At 41.9% G+C, this 18,878-nt stretch overlaps 1 protein-coding gene across 2 annotated transcripts in view; it reads left to right on the top strand.

Annotated features, from left to right (window-relative positions):
- The window catches only part of NETO1 (neuropilin and tolloid like 1), a 146,026-nt gene extending 129,092 nt beyond the window's left edge, over positions 1-16,934 (top strand). The window contains exons 8-10 of one of the 2 annotated variants that reach the window (XM_060174039.1): positions 10,513-10,626; positions 12,404-12,965; positions 16,324-16,934. In XM_060174039.1, the coding sequence (XP_060030022.1) occupies positions 10,513-10,626; positions 12,404-12,965; positions 16,324-16,357 (710 nt within the window). In that variant the 3' untranslated portion in view covers positions 16,358-16,934. Of the gene's footprint in view, positions 1-10,512; positions 10,627-12,403; positions 12,966-15,416; positions 15,488-16,323 lie in introns of those variants that run through there. The other variant, XM_007520579.3, reaches the window with a different exon arrangement.
- Positions 16,935-18,878: the final 1,944 nt, after the last annotated feature.

The following is an 18,878-nucleotide window of genomic DNA, read 5'->3' as shown; positions in this document are numbered from 1 at the left end:
CTCTCGATTTCTGGATGTCTTTATCCAAAAAATACATGAAGATAATAAAAATTATTTTTAAAAAAAAGCAAAAGAAAAGGGAGAGAGGCAGTCACCTGCAGCACTGCACTGCTTCACCATTCTCAAAGCTTTTCCCCAGAAGGTAGAGACTGGGGTCTCGAACTTGGGTCCTTTTGCATTGTAACATGTGCACTTAACCAGGTGCATGCCCCCCACCCCATCCTTTTTGTGATAGAGTATTTTGTGGAGTGTTTCCATGTTTTTCTGATAGAGTTTAGTCAGCCAGGGGCAGCTTTATTGTCCCAGAAGAGCAGAAGTTTTATTTTTATTTATTTTTCCTTTTTGTTGCCCTTGTTGTTTTTATTGTTGTTGTTATTGATGTTGTAGTTGCTGGATAGGACAGAGAGAAATGGAGAGAGGAAGGGAAGACAGAGGGGGAGAGAAAGACAGACACCTGCAGACAGGCTTCACCACCTGTGAAGCGACTCCTCTGCAGGTGGGGAGCCGGGGGCTCGAATCGGGATCCTCATGCTGGTCTTTGCACTTTGCACCACATGCACTTGACCCACTGCACCACCACCTGGCAGAGCAGATATTTTAAATATCAGTGTTTCAGGGAGGTATCTCTTATTAATTTTTAAAATATTCCCAGACTAGTATTTACTGGATTTCTCAATTTAGAAAGAAAAGTGTGTGTGTGTGTGTGTGTGATTAGTAAAAGGGATTGATCCTATAACAGCACTAGTGACTATGCGATTAAAGTAGCAGTTACAAGTTAAAATCCTATTAGTTCCACAGCTGAACAATATTTATGACTATGTGACATAATTCTGAAAGTAATGGGAAGTTATACCTTTAGTAGTGTAACATGTTCTGTGAATCTTTATTTTATTTTTTATTATTTTCTTTATTGGATAGAGAGAGCCAAAATGGAGAGGGGTTGGGAAGGTAGAGAGGGAGAGAAACAGAGAGACACCTTTAATCCTGCTTCACCACTCGCAATTCTCAACCCCTGCAGGTGGGGACCAGGGGGTTAAACCCAAGTCCTGCTGCATTGTAACATCTGCCACCCCCAGGTGAGCCACCCCCAGGCCCCTGCTTATGATTCTTGATGAGACATTAAATATCAGTACACAGGCAGATGTAAGTGCAGTGTTTCTGCCTGACTTAGTTCACACCTGTCCCATATTTGCTGGTCGTGCCCTGCTAGAGATGCAATTCTTACAAGTCAGTAATCTGGAGCTAGAAAAGTTGCCTGTTCCAGATACTTGGTTTTAAGCTTCACCAAAAATGGAATTAAGCTTCACCAAAAATGGTGCACCCTCGCCACCTTGTGGTCAATAGAGGGATTTATGATTTTTCTTTTTCTTTTTTTAAAATATTTTTTATTCCCTTTTGTTGCCCTTGTTGTTTTATTGTTGCAGTTATTATTGTTGTTATTGATGTCATCGTCATTGTTGGATAGGACAGAGAGAAATGGAGAGAGGAGGAGAAGACAGAGAGGGGGAGAGAAAGATAGACACCTGCAGACCTGCTTCACCTCCTGTGAAGCGACTCCTCTGCAGGTGGGGAGCCGGGGGCTCGAACCGGGATCCTTACGCTGGTCCTTGTGCTTTGCGCCACCTGAGCTTAACCTGCTGTGCTACCACCGGACTCCCTCCTCCTTCTTCTTTCTTTCTTTTTTCTTTCTTTTTTTTTTTTTTTTAACAAGGCCCTTAAAAGGTAGTTAGTTATTTAGGGGAAAGCTAAATCCGTTAATCGCATGTAAGTTTAATAACATGTATATATTGTGAAAACTATTTACAGGATCAAATTAAATCGAGGACTGACTTTACAGGTATCTTCAGTGTATAGGTTGACTATTGGATTGCTATCCTGTACAGATTTTGTAATTTTGTTGCTAGTGTATAAATACCTTCTTTGCTCTGTTTCTTCTGGTAAACATATTTTCCACAGTTTTAGAATTATTTTTCTTTCTTTCTTTGCTTTGCTTTATTTACATTCCATACATCCCCAGTCCTCCCCCCAAATCCAATAATTGTCTTTCACTTCTTGACTGATTTCACTTAATTTAATGCCTTCAAGTTCTTTCCTTTTTCTCTCAAAAAGGGGGAAAGCATAGTGTTTACTATCTGAGAGTTATTCCATTGAGTACTTAGTCCACAGTTTTTTCACTCAGTCCTCTAGCATGGGAACTGAGATTGTGCGGGAGACTTCTCTCTGAAATAATGCTTTCCTGTTCTTCAGGTAAAGACCTAACCAGAGTCTGGCTGAATCATGTGGTATTTCTCTGTTCAGTTTTCAAAAGAATCTCCTTACTGGATTTCACTGAAGCTTCACCCATTTGCATGTCTGCCAATTTTGTACAAAAGATTCCTCCCCCCACACTTGTTTCCATCGGCAAGAATATTGACTCTAGTGGATCCACATTTCTTATTATTTAATCAAAAATGGTCAGATTTTCCACTGGGATGCATAATTGTCCCTGTATGTATATGTAGTAGTTCGACACATTTTTAATAAAGTCTGAGTGCAACTTATAGAATTCTGAAAATTGACATTGCTGACAGGAGCTTAGCATTTCTAGTGCATTTATTTGCATGTTTGTCTGACTTTAGAAAGTTAAACACGTTTACATCAAGTTTTGCTCGAGTTCATATTTCAGTACTTCTATTTACTTATTATTTTGGATAGAAAGAGAAATTGAGAGGGGAGGGGGAGGTAGAGAGGGAGAGAGAGAGACACCTGTAGACTTGCTTCACCACTTGTGAAGCTTTCCCCCTGCAGGTGAGGACCAGGGGCTTGAACCCGGGTCCTTTGTGCATTGTAACATGTGCGCTCAACCAGAGGTGATCCACCACCTGGCCCTATTTCAGTATTTTAAATACTAATATATTTCTTTTAAGAATTCTATCATACTGGGGCTGGGCTGGGCTGTGGCATATCTGGTAGAAAGCACACCTTATTGGACATAAGAAACCAGGTTCAAGCCTCTGTTCCCCACTTCTAGAGTGGGAAGCTTTAAGAATGGTGGGGTACTGCAGCAGGTCTCTCTCTCTCTCTCTCTTTCTCTCAAATAAATGAAATACCAAAAAAAATCTATCAGTAATTTTTAAACATCGGCACAACACTTTTAAAACTATTGCTTTTGTCTTATTTATTTATTCCCTTTTGTTGCCCTTGCTATTTTATTGTTGTGATTATTATTGTTGTTGATGTCATCGTTGTTGGATAGGACAGACAGAAATAAATGGATAGAGGAGGGGAAGACAGAGAGGGATAGAAAGACAGACACCTGCAGACCTGTTTCACCACTTGTGAAGTGACTCCCCTGCAGGTGGGGAGCCGGGGCCTCGAACCAGGATCCTTATGCTGGTCCTTGCGCTTTGCGCCACGTGCGCTTAACCTGCTGCGTTACTGCCTGACTCCTGCTTTTGTCTTTTAAACTCTAAATACATAAAATACTAGATGCTAGATAGCCAGACAGACACATGGGTTTTATAAGGGGCAACTTACCACATGCCCAGAACCAGCTTTTCATCAGATAGCAAAACAGAGAGAGAGAGGGAGAGTCACCGGGCACCCCAGCTGTCCCTGACACCATGTCATCATCTGTGACATGTTGTACCATGTGTCAGTGCCCCACTGTGAAACACTAGTGCCTCAATAAAATGATTTTAAAAAAGATACACTAGTTCTCTGAACTAACACTAACTAGGATGATCACTAACAAGGATATTGGTATGAGTGCCCTGTGGACATTTTTGTTTTAGGAAAATCCTTGGACAGGTCTTAGAGAATGCTATTTTATTTTATTTTATTTTTTATTTTGCCTTCAAGATTTTTGTTGGGCCTCGGTGCCAGTACTACAAATCCGCTGCTCCTGGGGGGCCTTTTTTCCATCATTTAATTGGATAGGACAGAGAGAAATGGAGAGAGAGGGGGTGAGAAAAAGAGAGACACCTGCAGACCACCACTTATGAAGTGACCCCTCTGCAGGTGGGGAGCCGGAGGCTTGAACTGGGATCCTTGTACTTTAATACTATGTGGGCTTAGCCCAGTGTGCTACCGCCCTGCCCCCGAGAATGTTAATTTATACTTGACTATAAAGCATGGAGGATAGTTACAAACAGTTGTATCTTCTTACCCAGAAAGTCAGTGCCTGGGGTAGCCTCAAAGGACTTGACACGGAAGGCATACTACTTACCTGCCTCAGTTTCCACAGAATTTACACAGTGACTTTTAGGGAAACAAGTGGGTAAAAAAGTCTCCTTGTGACGAGCTGTAAAGTTAATTGCTCGCAAATCCATCATTTCTGCTACTTCACATCATGTCAGAATTAATTCCAGGCCAGTTCTGGAATCAGAATCATCAGAGTGAATTGTCTGTCTAGGACTTGAGGTCTAAGCTCTGTGAAATAAGGAGTTTCTCTCCGTGTTCTCATGGAGAACAAAGCTTTATTTGCAGCCACGCATTTTTTGGACTGATGGAGATATCTGATTGCATTCCGTCTCCCCATTCTTCTGAAAAAGTGACATCACATATACAGATTCTGGTTGTCAAGAAGTGCATCTGAGATGTATATTAGGTTCTGATGCTATGTTACCCAGAGTTTGTTTTTGGGTTTTTTTTTTATCATTTATATGTTAGATAGAGACAGCCAGATATCAAGAGGGGAGGGGAAGAGAGAGACAGAGAGACACCTGCAGCCCTGCTTCACCATTCATGAAGTTTTCCCCCTCCAGGTGGGGACCAGGGGCTTGAACCTGGGTTCTTGTGCACTGTAATAGGTGCTTAACTCAGTGCACCACCATCTGGTCCCTTATATGTTTAGTTTTTTAAACTAACCTGTCCTGCTTCATAGAAACTGAAAATTTTCCAATTCTTTCTGGAAAGTCAACATATGTTTGTATTGGTTTAATAATATTCTCTCTGTGGTTGATAGCTGTAATTTCACCCTATAGATGGCTAGACTGCTGAGTGTTTTCTACATTTTAAAGCAGTATTTGAATGATTTATTGTATTAAATATGAGAGAGTTTTACATGAGTTTGAGAGAGAGGGAGGGAGAGGGGAGAGGGAGAGGGGTAGGGAAAGGGGTGAGGGGATAGGGGAGAGGAAGAGGAAAAGGGAGAGGGGAGAGTGAGAAGGAGAGGAAAGGGAAGAAGGAGAGGCAGAGGGGAGAGGGAGAAGAAGAGGGAGAGGGAGAGGACAGAAGGAGAGGGGAAGGGAAGGGAGAGAGCAATTAGGGAACAGCACTGATACATGTTATGGCAGGGATCAGTCAACTAGGGAAACTCAGCCATGAAAATCCAATACTCTTTTCAGTTGAGCCATTCATTTCTCGGGGTGTGTCTACATTTTTCACAGAAGCATTTTGCAACCACTCTCACTCACTTGCAAACAAGAACCAAAACGTGCTTTTTAAACGTTTCATTATCTGCTTAACAAACCACACTGGTTCAAGGAAAGCCACTATGGCTGACTATAGGCACAGGTCAGTTTAGGTGCTTTCTGAAAAGTAGATGTTTGCAGTGCCCTGTGGGATCAGTTAAGTTTTACATTATAAAAAGGATGTGCAGCTCTTATTAAGTCACGAGCTCAGTGAAGTGTGGAATGCACACTTCTTTCGTAAACTATTTTTCTCTAAGCAGAAACCCAGTGTTAGAGCAGAGACAAGGAAACACATTCTTCTTTTGGGATGGAGAGGGCTAGAAATGAGGGTGTAGAAAGCCAGCAAGAATGCCTTTGTTTGGATTAGTTTATATTTGCCGTACGTAACAATAGAGTTTTGGGGTTTGAGGTGTGTGTGTGTGTGTGTGTGTGTGTGTGTGTTTAATATCTCTTTGTAGTATTAGAATCCACTAGCTTGAATTATGAAAATCGTTTTCTGACTAATTTTGAGTGTGTACCCATGTGTCAGTCCCTGGGTTTGAAGCCAGCACCATGTGAGAGCAGCATAGACATTACCTGGAGGGTGCTCTGTGTTGTGGCCTATCTCAGTCTCTGTCTCTCTGACTAAAATAAAAAGAACGCAAGGCTGACCCAGGGGATTTGTATCTCAAATACGTGAGAGATCTTCAGTGCCAGATTATTTTTTAACTGCAATAATTCGACATAGGTGATTGCAAAGGAGAAAACAGGAGGGAGCCTTAACGCACCAGTTATACGGTGTGACCTTTACTGGGACGTGACTGCAGAGATTAATCATCCCAAATATTCTATTTCTCTGAAAAGGAAAAAAAAACAATAGATGTCAGACTATTTTTTTTACTGTGTAAAATGCATCTACTATTATATGGCGTGTTATTATTTGCCACATTTATATAACCAGATTTTTCATAGAGGCAGAGAGAAATTGAGAGAGAAGGAGGAAACCGAAAGGGATAAGGGAGACCGTTGCTTCCTTGCTTCACTACTTGTGAAGCTTCCCTTCAGCAGGTGGGGATCAAGGACTTGAACCCACGCCTTGTGCATGTGCATGGTAATGTGTGTACTCTGCCAGGTGTGCCATCACTGGGCCTCCAGAATTGGAAAAAAATTATTAGTATTTTAATAATGATTAACAAGATTGTATGATAACAGGAGTACAATTCCATACAGTTCCCATAACCAGAGTTCCTTGTCTCATTTCCTCCATTGGAAAATTCCATATTCTTTTTTTTAAAAATTTTTTATTTAAGAAAGGATTAATGAACAAAAACATAAGGTAGGAGGGGTACAACTCCACACAATTCCCACCACCCAATCTCCATAACCCACCCCCTCCCCTGATAGCTTTCCCATTCTCTAGCCCTCTGGGAGCATGGACCCAGGGTCATTGAGGGTTGCAGAAGGTAGAAGGTCTGGCTTCTGTAATTGCTTCCCCGCTGAACATGGACATTGACTGGTCGGTCCATACTCCCAGTCTGCCTCTCTCTTTCCCTAGTAGGGTGTGTCTCTGGGGAAGCAGAGCTCCAGGACATATTGGTGGGGTCTTTAATCCAGGGAAGCCTGGCCAGCATCCTGGTGGCATCTGGAACCTGGTGATTGAAAAGAGAGTTAACATACAAAGCCAAACAATTTGTTGAGCAATCATGGATCCCAAGCTTGAAATAGTGGAGAGGAAGTGTTAGGGAGGTACTCACTGCAAACTCTAGTGTACTGCTTTCAGGTATATATTTTGCAGTAGTTTATGGATACCTGTGCACCTAAGCTCTCTCTCACAGAAACTGGTGTATATCTAGGTTATGGGACTTTGTTAGAAAGTGAACTACCTGAAATGAAATTAGAGTGTACTATAAAAGGAAAGGTCTCACCCGAGTAATGAAGCTGAAGGGTTGTCATTCCACACGTGAAGTCTCTGGACACAGTCTGAGGTGAAGCATGTTGGGGTGGCAATCGTTGCGTTGGTTAGATTGTGATCGGCGGATGCAATATTATTTGGTTTGGATTGGGAGACGCATATGGGAAAGTGGGCCCTGTCCAAGGGTTCCAGGACTGGGGGAAGTAGGGGCTCTATAGTGGAGATATGAGGTTCCTGCTGTCTTAGGGTTCAAAAAGACAATCGATAGTTAATGTTATCATCACATTATTTGGTAATTGGGTTAACTTTGAAAAGTCCTTTTGTTACGGTTTGCTGTACAGTATCCAGCAGTATCTTGTATATAGCTGTGCTATTGGATGCTTCTAATCTACTTGGTCTAGGCTTTTGAGAGAGTCCGCATATCAAATACACAGCCTATATAGAAAATTCCATATTCTTTATCCCTCTGGGAGTCTGGAACAAAATTTTGGGGAGCAGCAGGTGGGAGTTCTGGCTTCTGTAACTGCTTCTCCACTGGACATGGGTGTTGACAGGTGGATCCACACCCCCAGCCTGTCTCTGTCTTTCCCTAGTGGGGCAGGGCTCTGGGGAGGGGAGGCTCCAGGACTTACGGGTGAGGGCATCTGCCCAGGGAGGTCAGGATGGAATCATAGTAGCATCTTCAATTTGGTCGCTAAAAGTGGTAAGATATAAAGTAGGAGAAATTGTTTAATAAACAGAAACCCAAAGGCAGGAACAGAGTAGTTGAAATCAGGGGTTTCCAGGTAGGAAGAAGAGAAGGAGTCTATTATGGCAGGTTTTTTTTTTTATTTGGGGGATTGATGCTTTATGGTCAACAGTAAACACAATAGTTTGTACATGCATAACTTTTCCCAGTTTTCCACAGAACAATACAACCCCCACTAGGTCCTCTGCCATCCTGTTCCAGATTTTTTTCCCTTTGTTGTTGTTGTTGTTATTGTCTCCTGGCCCTAAGCACTGTGGGTTGACCACTTTCAAATAGCTGGACATGGAGACCAAGTGGGAGAAGGAAAGTTACAGTAACACCTAAGATCCACAATGCCTCCAGGACTGGCTTCCAACCTGGGTCTCATGCTGGGCACAGCAGACACCCTCCCTGGTGAGCTATCTCATTCTCAAGCTTAGCCGGTTTCATACCTTCTTGGCATTTTCATTTTACCTACGGATGGTATGTCTCTGTAATCTAGAGATCACAAGCCATTGCACCTAGAGACATTCCAAGAGTGCATTGCCTGCAGAGAGGGCCGCCTTCATCACCAGCACATTATTAATCAGCAAAATTCACAACGTAAATGCACACACATGCTTACCAATTCTTTGTTTTTTTTTTCCTTGTGCTTCTGGGGTTATTGCTGGGGCTCCGTGTGCCAACACTACAAATTCACTGCTTCTGGTGGCCATTTATTCTTTCTTCTTCCCCACTCTTTTTTTTTGGGGGTGGGAGGAGATAGGACAGAAAAATTGAGAGGGGAAAGGGAGAGACAGAGAGAGAGAGAGAGGGAGACAGAGACAGAGACATGTGCAGACCTGCTTCACTTAAAAAGTGTCTCACTGCAGGTGAGGAGCAGGGGCTCAAACCTTGCAGGAATCCTTGCACATAGTACTATGTGTCTTTAACTGCATGTACCACCATCTGCAACCCCCAGAATTCTTTTTTTAAGACGGAGGGAGGGAGGGAGGGGGAGGGGGAGAGGGAGAGGGAGAGAGAGAGCGGGAGAGAGAGAGAGAGAGAGAGAAAGAGGGAGACCACTGCACTAATACTTCCTTCACAGTAGTGGAGGCCAGGTTGAAATCGGGCTGGAGCAAAACTTACCAGTTCTGAATGTTGTTGGAGATGAATTTCTCCCCTTGGCTATGATGCTATATAATTGGTAGTGCTTTCCATATATAAGCATAGACTTTGCAAAATTGCTTCAATATTTCAGTGATACCCTTTTCTACGATAAAATAAAATGTATGCATAAGTCAGTTCAGTGTAGAGCAGGATCTTTGGCAGGGTAGGCAGTGAAATTTTCCAAAATGCATGAACTGCATTCAAAACCATAGCCTGGAGGGGGCCAGGGTGGTGGCTCACCCAGTTAAGCACACATAGTGCTAAGTGCAAGGGCCCACACGAGGATCTAGGTTCTAAACCCCTCTCCCCACCTGTGGGGGGAATGCCTCACGAGGTGTGAAGCAGGTCTGCAGGTGTCTCTCTTTCTCCCTCTCTATCAACATCCCCTTCTCAATTTATCTGTCCTGTCCAATAAAATGGAAAAAATGGCCTGCAGGAGCAGTGGATTCATAGTGTCGGCTGGATGCATTGGATCGACCTTCTCGTGGTGCATCCCTTGAGTACCCATTCATTGGGGAAACTGACAATCCTTCCTAGCCGACTGAATCCACATGGATCCCAGTCACTTTCAAAGCCAGCAACAAGCAGCTTCTGACAGCTTTCAACCTGACTCTGTTGACTGGCCACGGAAGAAGGGCAAACGCTAGAAGAAGAAGAAGTGTCGGCACTGAGCCTCAGCAATAAATAAATAAATAAATAAATAAATAAATAAATAAAATAGCCAGCAGAGCCTGGACAAGTGTAATATTTTTTTTAATTAATTTATTTTCCTTTTGTTGCCCTTGTTGTAGTTACTGTTGTTCTTGTTGATGTCTTCCTTGTTAGATAGGATAGTGAGAAATGGAGAGAAGAGGGGAAGACAGAGAGGGGGAAAGAAAGACACCTGCAGACCTGCTTCACCGCCTTTGAAGCGACTCTCCTGCAGGTGGGGAGCCGGGGGCTCGAACCGGGATCCTTAAGCCAGTCCTTGTGCTTTGCGCCACCTGTGCTTAACCCACTGTGCTACTGCCGGACTTCCAAGTGTAATATTTTTTAAAGTGGTTATCAAGATAAAATATTTAGAGTTTTTATTTATTTTTCTTACTGGAAGGGGTAATAGTTTACAATAGACAGTATGCAGTATTCTTCCTGCTCTTTTAATTAAGAGGACCCCCCTCTCGCTTGGTGTATAAGCTGATGTTTTTTTTTGGGGGGGACCATCTGTCTCACTAACATAAGAAATAATGGCCACAGCATAGCTCTGAGCATGATGTCAGTTTCACAACAGCAAATTAGCCCAATCTCCCTTTTTTTTTTTTGGAGGTTATCTCTGAGTTATCGTATTTTTAGTCCTCTTCTCTTCTTCCTTTCAGCTCCATGTGAAGGCAATACATTCTTCTGCCACAGTAACATGTGTATCAACAACACACTCGTGTGTAATGGGCTGCAGAACTGTGTCTACCCTTGGGACGAGAGTCACTGTAAAGGTAATCAGGCGTCCTGTGCGGTTGTAATCCCACCACCTACCTGCTCGTGAATCCTTCCCCCTGCAGGTGGAGACCTGGGACTTGAACCCAGGTCCTTGTGTACTGTACTGTGTGTGCTTAACCAGGCACGCCACTGCCTAGCCCCCTCCAATTTTCTTAGGCTTGGACTTTATGTTCTGGTAAAAATAAAGGTACATTTTTTTTTCTTTTTTTAAATTTATGGTGCTTTGTACTTATGACCTGCTTCTCTTCATGGGCAAACTTTCTTTTTTCTTTTTTTTTTTTTTAAATCTTTATTTATAAAATGGAAACAATGACAAGACCATAGGATAAGAGGGATACAGCTCCACACAGTTCCCACCACCAGATCTCCATATCTCATCCCTCCCCTGATAGCTTTCCTATTATTTATCCCTCTGGGAGTATGGACCCAGGGTCATTGTGGGATGCAGAACGTGGGAAGTCTGGCTTCTGTAATTGCTTCCCTGCTGAACATGGGCGTTGACAGGTGGATCCATACTCCCAGCCTGCCTCTCTCTTTCCCTAGTGGGGCAGGGCTCTGGGGAAGCGGAGCTCCAGGACACATGGGTGGGGTCGTCTTATGGGCAAACTTTCTATATTGTTGCTCAGCATAGGAGGAAACAGAGACAGTAGCCTTCTGTGAAAAGCATGATTGCATTGCATGTACCAGGCCAAACATCCTGGCCCTGTAGTCCTGTTTATGTTTATAAAGATTAGAAGGTGTGGTACTTGTAACAATGAAATCACTACAATATTTTGTAATATTTTGTGAGTATAGGAATCCCATATATTCTGCTTATGTTATTTTGAAGTTCTTTTTTTTACTAGTGATTTAATAATGATTTATAAGATTATAGGGGTATAGCTCCACAGTATACTCACCATCAGCGTTCCGGGCCAATCCACCCAAGTTTTAGAGGAAGTTTGGTGACTCCTTTGTTGTCTGTTTGGTACTTATGACGGTCCTTTCCCTACATTCTACACGAGTAAAGCCAGCCAGCCCTTGTCCTTCAACTCCTTAGTTACATTACTGAGCAGGCTCACCCACAATTCTACCCATTTTGTTCCAAAGAATATAGAACAAAACTGGCTATTCACATCTTTTGCCCTCCCATATTTCCACTGGGCTATTTTGGTTTTGTTGTTGTTGAACTGTGAAGTTCTTTTATTATTATTTTTTAATTTATTTTATTTATTACTTGATAGGGACAGAGAGAAATTGAGAAGGGGGGAAGAGGTAGAGAGGGCAAAAGACAGAGAGACACCTGCAGCCCTGCTTCACCACTCATGAAGCTTTCCCCTGCAGGTGGGAACGGGGGTGGGGCTCGAACCTGGGACTTTGTACACTATAATGTGTGGGCTCAACCAAGTGTGCCACAGCCTGCACCCTTGACGTTCTTTTTTTTAAAAAAAAATAATTTATTTCCTTCTGTTACCCTTGTTGTACTTATTATTGTCATTGTTGTTGGATAGAACAGAGGGAAATGGAGAGAGGAGGAGAATACAGAGGTGGGGGGAGAGAAGGACAGACACCTGCAGACCTGCTTCACTGCCTGCAAAGCAACTCCCCTGCAGGTGGGGAGCCAGGGGCTCGAACCAGGAGTCCTTGTGCTTTGCGCCATGTGCGCTTAACCCACTGTGCTACAGCCAACCTCCCACCCCTGACGGTCTTAATATATGTCTCTTCTCTGAGATTAATGCAGGGCGGGTTGTTTCTTGTCTTCTTTTGTCTGTTTTCACTCCCCTCAACCTCTAGAGAAGCGGAAAACCAGCCTGCTGGATCAGTTGACCAACACCAGTGGGACGGTCATTGGCGTGACTTCCTGCATCGTCATCATCCTGATCATCATCTCTGTCATCGTGCAGATCAAACAGCCCCGTAAGAAGTACGTGCAGAGGAAGGCAGACTTTGATCAGACGGTGTTCCAGGAGGTGTTCGAGCCTCCACATTATGAATTATGTACTCTCCGAGGTACGGGAGGAGCCTCAGCCGAGTTTGCCGACGTGGCAGACGACTTAGACGGCTACCATAAACTACGGAGGTCATCTTCCAAATGCATTCACGACCATCACTGTGGATCCCAGCTGTCCAGCACGAAAGGCAGCCGCAGTAACCTCAGCACAAGAGATGCTTCTGTCTTGACGGAGATGACCCCCCAGCCAGGGAAACCTCTCATCCCTCCCATGAATAGAAGGAACATCCTCGTCATGAAACACAACTACTCCCAAGACGCTGCAGAGGTGTGTGACATCGACGAGATCGAGGAGGTTCCCACGACCAGTCACCGGCTGTCCCGTCACGACAAAGCCGTCCAGCGGTCAGTATCCCTAGATTTTTTGATGACAACAATCCCATGAGGACCCAGATGCTTCCAGAATATGCCATCTTGTCTTCATGTTTCATCTCTCTTTATTTTACATGAACCATTTCCACCATCGCATCTCATCTTCATTCCTCTCTTCTGTTATTTATGTTTTCTATTTTTTATTTTTTTAGATGTTTATTTATTGGATAGAGACAGCTAGAGGGGATAGTGAGCAATAAGAGAGAGAGAGAGAGAGAGAGAGACTTGCAGCCCTGCTTCTTTCTTGCAAAACTTTCCCCCTGCAGGTGGGGATTGGAGGCTTGAACCTGGGTTCTTGCACATTGTATCATGTGCCCTCAACTGGCCTCTATTTTTGTTTTGTTTTGTAGTGCTAGTTATACTTTTCTTATGTTCCATCTTTACACCACTGTGAGTATGGATTCAGTGAGGCCACATATTATTTAGATGCTTATACCATTTGGCTCTATAAAATATGACTTTGATTTCTATCACAGGTTTGTATTGCTAATTTCTTTATATCTCTTAGTGAATTTGGCTCAATGTTGCTGGGATAGATTTTATTTTTATTAGTGATTTCATAATGATCAGCAAGACTGTGATATGAGGGGTGTAAGGATCCTGGTTTGAGCCCCTGGCTCCCTGCTGGGCTAGTGCCGCTGGAGAGAGAGACTCTGGAACACGTGGCTGAGCGGGAACACGATGCCATTTTTTATTGACCAGAGAAAAATGCCTTTATACCTTCTGATGCGCAAGTGGCAGGTTGGAAGAGGAAATGGGCAGGAGAGTGGGTGGAGAGAAGAAAAAGAGTGTGAAGATAGCAAGCGTCCATCTAACCAGTGGGGATTAAACCAATGCCCTGCAGGCAGGGCACGTCTCCAGCTGTTGCAAAGGTTCTAACCAGTGGGGATTAAACCAGTACTCTGCAGGCAGGGCGGGTCTCAGGCAAAACTGTGATTATGTAAATAAACCACAGCATCAAGCAATGCAAGGGAATCTGGCGTGATGACCAACATGGATAGAAACAGAAGGGGTCTTTAGAAACAGAATTAGCCAAAGGAGAAATGATGGCCAACAGCTCCCCACCTGCAGGGGAGTCACTTCACAGGCAGTGAAGTAGCTCTGCAGGTGTCTATCTTTCTCTCCTCTCTGTCTTCCCCTCCTCTCTCCATCTTCTCTGTCCTATCTAACAATGAACGACATCAACAACAATAACAATAATAACTACAACAAGGCTACAACAACAACAGGGGCAACAAAAGGGGGGAAAATGGCCTCTAGGAGCGGTAGATTCATGGTGCAGGCACTGAGCCCCAGCAGTAACCCTGGAAGCAAAAAAAAAGGGGTACAATTCCATACAATTCCAACCACCAGAATTCTGTGTCCCACCCCCTCCATTAGAAGCTTTCCTATTCTTTATCCCTCTGGGAGTATGGACCCAGGGTCATTGTGGGATGCAGAAGGTGGAAGGTCTGGCTTCTGTCATTGCTTCTCTGCTGAACATGGGTGTGGACAGGTGGATCCATACTCCCAGCCTGTCTTTCTCTTTCCCTAGTGGGGTGAGGCTCAGGGGAGGTGGGGCTCCAGGACATATGGGTGAGATAAAGCTTAGATATTTTAATGTATAAAGTGACCTTTGGTTGTCATTGCCTTGCCAAGATGGTTAACTTATCCTGATATTTCACTTTAAGGGGAGAAAATAGCCTAGTTCACAATATAGCATACTACATTTGGGTATGGAAAATTTCCACCAGTCATACAATGCATGTGCTTCAGGCTCATGGTGGTTGCACTGTGTGTTCCAGTCCTCAGTGTTTCTGTTTGGCCTGGCAAGGATGAGCAGAAGCAGTTGTTTCATCCTCACTTTTCTACAAGGCACTGTTATGACGTGGAGAGAATTATTAGCCCTGAAGTTAGGAAGGCTTTTGAGGCAAGCAGGCTTACATTTAGAAAAATAAATATTTTAAATCTCAAGACTAAATGACTTTTTCTTTCTAATTTTTTAATTGGGGAAATTAATAATTTACAGTAAATACAGTTGTTGGTGCATGTGTAAAATTTCTCACTTTTCTGCCAAACACCCCCCTGCCATCAGGCACCAGGACCTGAACCTCTCCCCCTGCCTCAGAGTCCTTTCCTTTGGTGCAGGACACTGCCAAATCACTTTTTTTTGTTTTGCGTGCGTGTTTGCCAGATATGTGATATATATATATATATATATATATATATATATATATATATATATATATATATATTAATATACCTGCCTTCTCCATTCATTCTGCATCTTCTGTTTTGTTGATCTCATAATTTTGCATGCTGATGGAGTGGATTTATTCATACAGTTTTATGGTTATATTTTAGAAATGGTTTGAAGTAAATGTGTGCATATTGATTCTGTGTGCAAATCTGAATTTGTTGAGTGAAATAGCCGTAACATTCCAGGTTCTGCCTCATTGGGTCTCTAAACAAACATGAATCTGAATACAACACAACTAGGGTCTAGAGAGAAAAATCCCAGGTAAGCACATGCCTTGGCTCTTTCTCACCATCTGTTGTATTTTGTTGCAATTGTCCTGTAGTTTCTTAGGGAATGTGACATTTACTCATTCTTTCTTGTATACCTGTCTCATAACATTTCATGATTAGAAATATATCTGACTCAGTGCTTGTGGATGGTGTTAGTATTATCTTTCAAGTGAATGTCTGTGTCCTTCCTTACATCAAGCATTGGATGGTCATAATATTAAAAAGTTCTTAAACCAGTAGGTTACTATTGGCCTATTTACACGTAAAGAGTGAGTGAGCACTTCAAATAAGTCAGAGGAAACCCAAGGTATCATAATTTAAGTCCTCGAATACTGCCATAATAGCATTACTGTATTAGAACGGTAAGCACTAAAATTGATTTAAATCAGTAATATGTTATTCAGAACTCAAACTCTTTAAGTATTCAGTACTTACACATTCTTTACGCTCTTATTTTTGCATGAATGTGCAGTTTCTCTCATCATAGTTAAATGCAGCATGCTCTGTCAAATTTTACGAGATAAAATTTGAATGCTTCATAATGCAAAATGTCCCCTAAGTGCCAATGTCTTCTATGTGCATCTATTTTGCTATCACACATTGTAATGGTTTCACTTTCAGCACTTGAGAGTCTATGGCTCCATTAGACTAATTTGTCTCAATTAAATTTACTTGACAGCTAATCTGTTCCAAAGCCCTACAAGCCTATCAACTATTCTTGAATTAGGTGAATGCTTTTTCATGCTCTATGACCTTGATTAAATGGTGTATTTGTACGAATTTTTCACTGGGAGAAAATGTTTTGACTGTGCTTTATTTTCAGAGAAGAACTGTTGATTCACACATGGGGACTGTGAAAAAGAAAATTCTATAGTGAATTGTGAAAAGTGGACGTATTTCTAAATTCATTCCACTGCCTTTACCCAAAACTTAAGAATTTACAGACGTGTGTTGTTTCTTCTGCAAGAACATCCCCGATGCGATACACAAGCCACATGTTCATTTCGTGATTTGGTTGCTGGCCACCAAGTGCTCCTTAGTTTCTAAACACATTTTGAGATTCACTGGAAACTTGAAGAAGAAATTAGTTCCTGATTTAAGACGACCCCAGCTTTATTTTTGACTGTCAGTTTCACTCTGTTTCCATGTTGTTGTATGTCTTGTTACGCGACTGTGCACTGTGTGAGATGTGGGGAAAGAGAAAAACAAAAACAAAAACAAAAACATGGCTTTGGATGAACTCTGTGTTACCTGTACGTTGTTTTCATTATGTAGACTGCTTGGGAATAATTGCGTACCTGAGTGACTTTGAACATGCCACAGTGAAACTAAGGACCGTGGAAAACACCAACTAGAGGTTTTACAGACTCGAAAACGTCTCCTTGTAATGTCGTTCTTTGCGGCCAGAAACTATGAGTAAAGTGACGAGATTGCAATAGGACAAATGCTACGGGGGGGGGGGGGGTGTCTTTCCTCTATTACCTTGATTTCCTTTTGGTTTTGTGTTAAAGAACAATACCAAGTTTCAGAAATCTTTTTTTTTTTAAATCTGGTACTTCACCGTCATATCCTTCAGTAGATTTTTTTTAAAATTATTATTATTAAGCAACTTAGCAATATGACTGAATTGACAGTTTGGGAAACTATCTTGCATGTCAGTCCTGGATATTTGGGTTGGAAAACTCTCCTTTTGGTTAGACACATTGTAAAAAGCATGCATTCTCCAATACTGCTGTTACTTTTCTTCATGTCATTTGCTTGCTACTTGTAATTTTTATATAAAGATATATAAAATGTATAATAATTTCCTAACTTGAGTTAAGAGAACTGTTTTATTCTACTAAAGTAGTAAACGGACATACAGAAGTGGATACTTGATTTAAACTCTCCCCAAAGTGAGGTACTTCTGAGATTCATGGATCCAAACTTTGATTTCTAATATCCAAAGACATGTATTCTCCTTTGAAAATAGGACAGTCTTTTATAAGAGGTGATTTGAAAGCACACTCCCTTTCATGACCCCAGTCACACCATTCTGAGTAGTGTTCCATTCAGGGACACAGATTATTCTTGAAAATATACAAAAACCAAGGTTTTTATTCCAGTAAAAGGAAATATAGTGGTTGAATTACATATACACCCTAAACACTGATTTAGTGGGTGAACACTTTTAATTTAAAAATGTATATTAATTCTTAGAATATAAATGTAAAGACCTCAAAATCTTATTAATCGCCTTGCTCCTAGTTTCCCAAAAGCTGAATTCTAAGGAGTTCTGTCCTTCAAGGAGCAATGTAGCCTGTTCATTTGCAGTTCTAACCTTGTGACCAATCACAATTTACAAGTCCAGTATCTGAATTGCTCACTGCTACCCCTTTGGAAAAGTAGCTTCACAGATGTTACAAGAACAAAAACTTGGGAAGGAAAATAGAATGAATAATAGGACAAAACTGAATACCATAGCAATTTTGAACAGTCTATACCAGTTAGTCTACAGATAAGAGCACTTTCACAATTATTATGATCTGACAAATTGTTAATAAAAATATTATACAGGATAAAGAAAAGATATTTCTTTTTAAAGCCATTTTTTTTTTTCATTTTTATTATCTTTACTTATGGGATAGAGACAGCCAGAGATTAGAGGGAAGGGGGAGAAAGGGAGTGAGACAGAGAGCCACCTGCAGCACTGCCTCAACACGTGTGAAGCTTTCCCCCTGCAGGTGGGGACCAGGGGCTCCAACCCAGGTCCTTGATCACTATAATATGTGCGCTCAACCAGATGCACCACCACCTGGCCCCAAGAAAAATGATTTCTATGGCTTTGCCACCTGTTTTTTGTACACATATCTTAAAATAGTTTGCTTATTATGCTGAAATACATTCTTCCTGGAGTCAACTGGCTTACTGTCCTACTTCCTTTTAGGCCCTTTAATTCAAAGGTTACATATGCAGAGGTTATTTTTCAAGTGACGAGCCATATTTTATATTGCTTCTACTATTTAGAAATATTCATAGGACCTTTTACATCTTGAGTGGAAATATAGTACCAAAAGCTATACACATGCCAACACATTTTTTTTTTTCTCCTCACAATACCAAAAGAAACGGAATTTCAGCTAGGCAAACCATTTACCATTCACTTATCCTATAACTGCCCAGTTATCTTCCGACTTCAGCTCTCCTGAAACACACTGAATATTTCCAATCTTCCGACTTCCTGCTTCATAGAGACTCACACCAAAACTTCAACAACCCAGATGTTAAAAAGTCAACTAAATAAAATGCAGTGGTAAAAATTGTGTATATATATCTTTAGTCCACAAAGCCATAAGGGGGAAATCAAAACTATTTCTAAGGAAGAATGGACTTCTTCAG

Source organism: Erinaceus europaeus, chromosome 15 (assembly GCF_950295315.1).
Source record: "Erinaceus europaeus chromosome 15, mEriEur2.1, whole genome shotgun sequence".
In the NCBI taxonomy this organism is placed as follows: domain Eukaryota; kingdom Metazoa; phylum Chordata; class Mammalia; order Eulipotyphla; family Erinaceidae; genus Erinaceus; species Erinaceus europaeus.
This window is presented reverse-complemented; position numbering and strand designations above follow the sequence as displayed.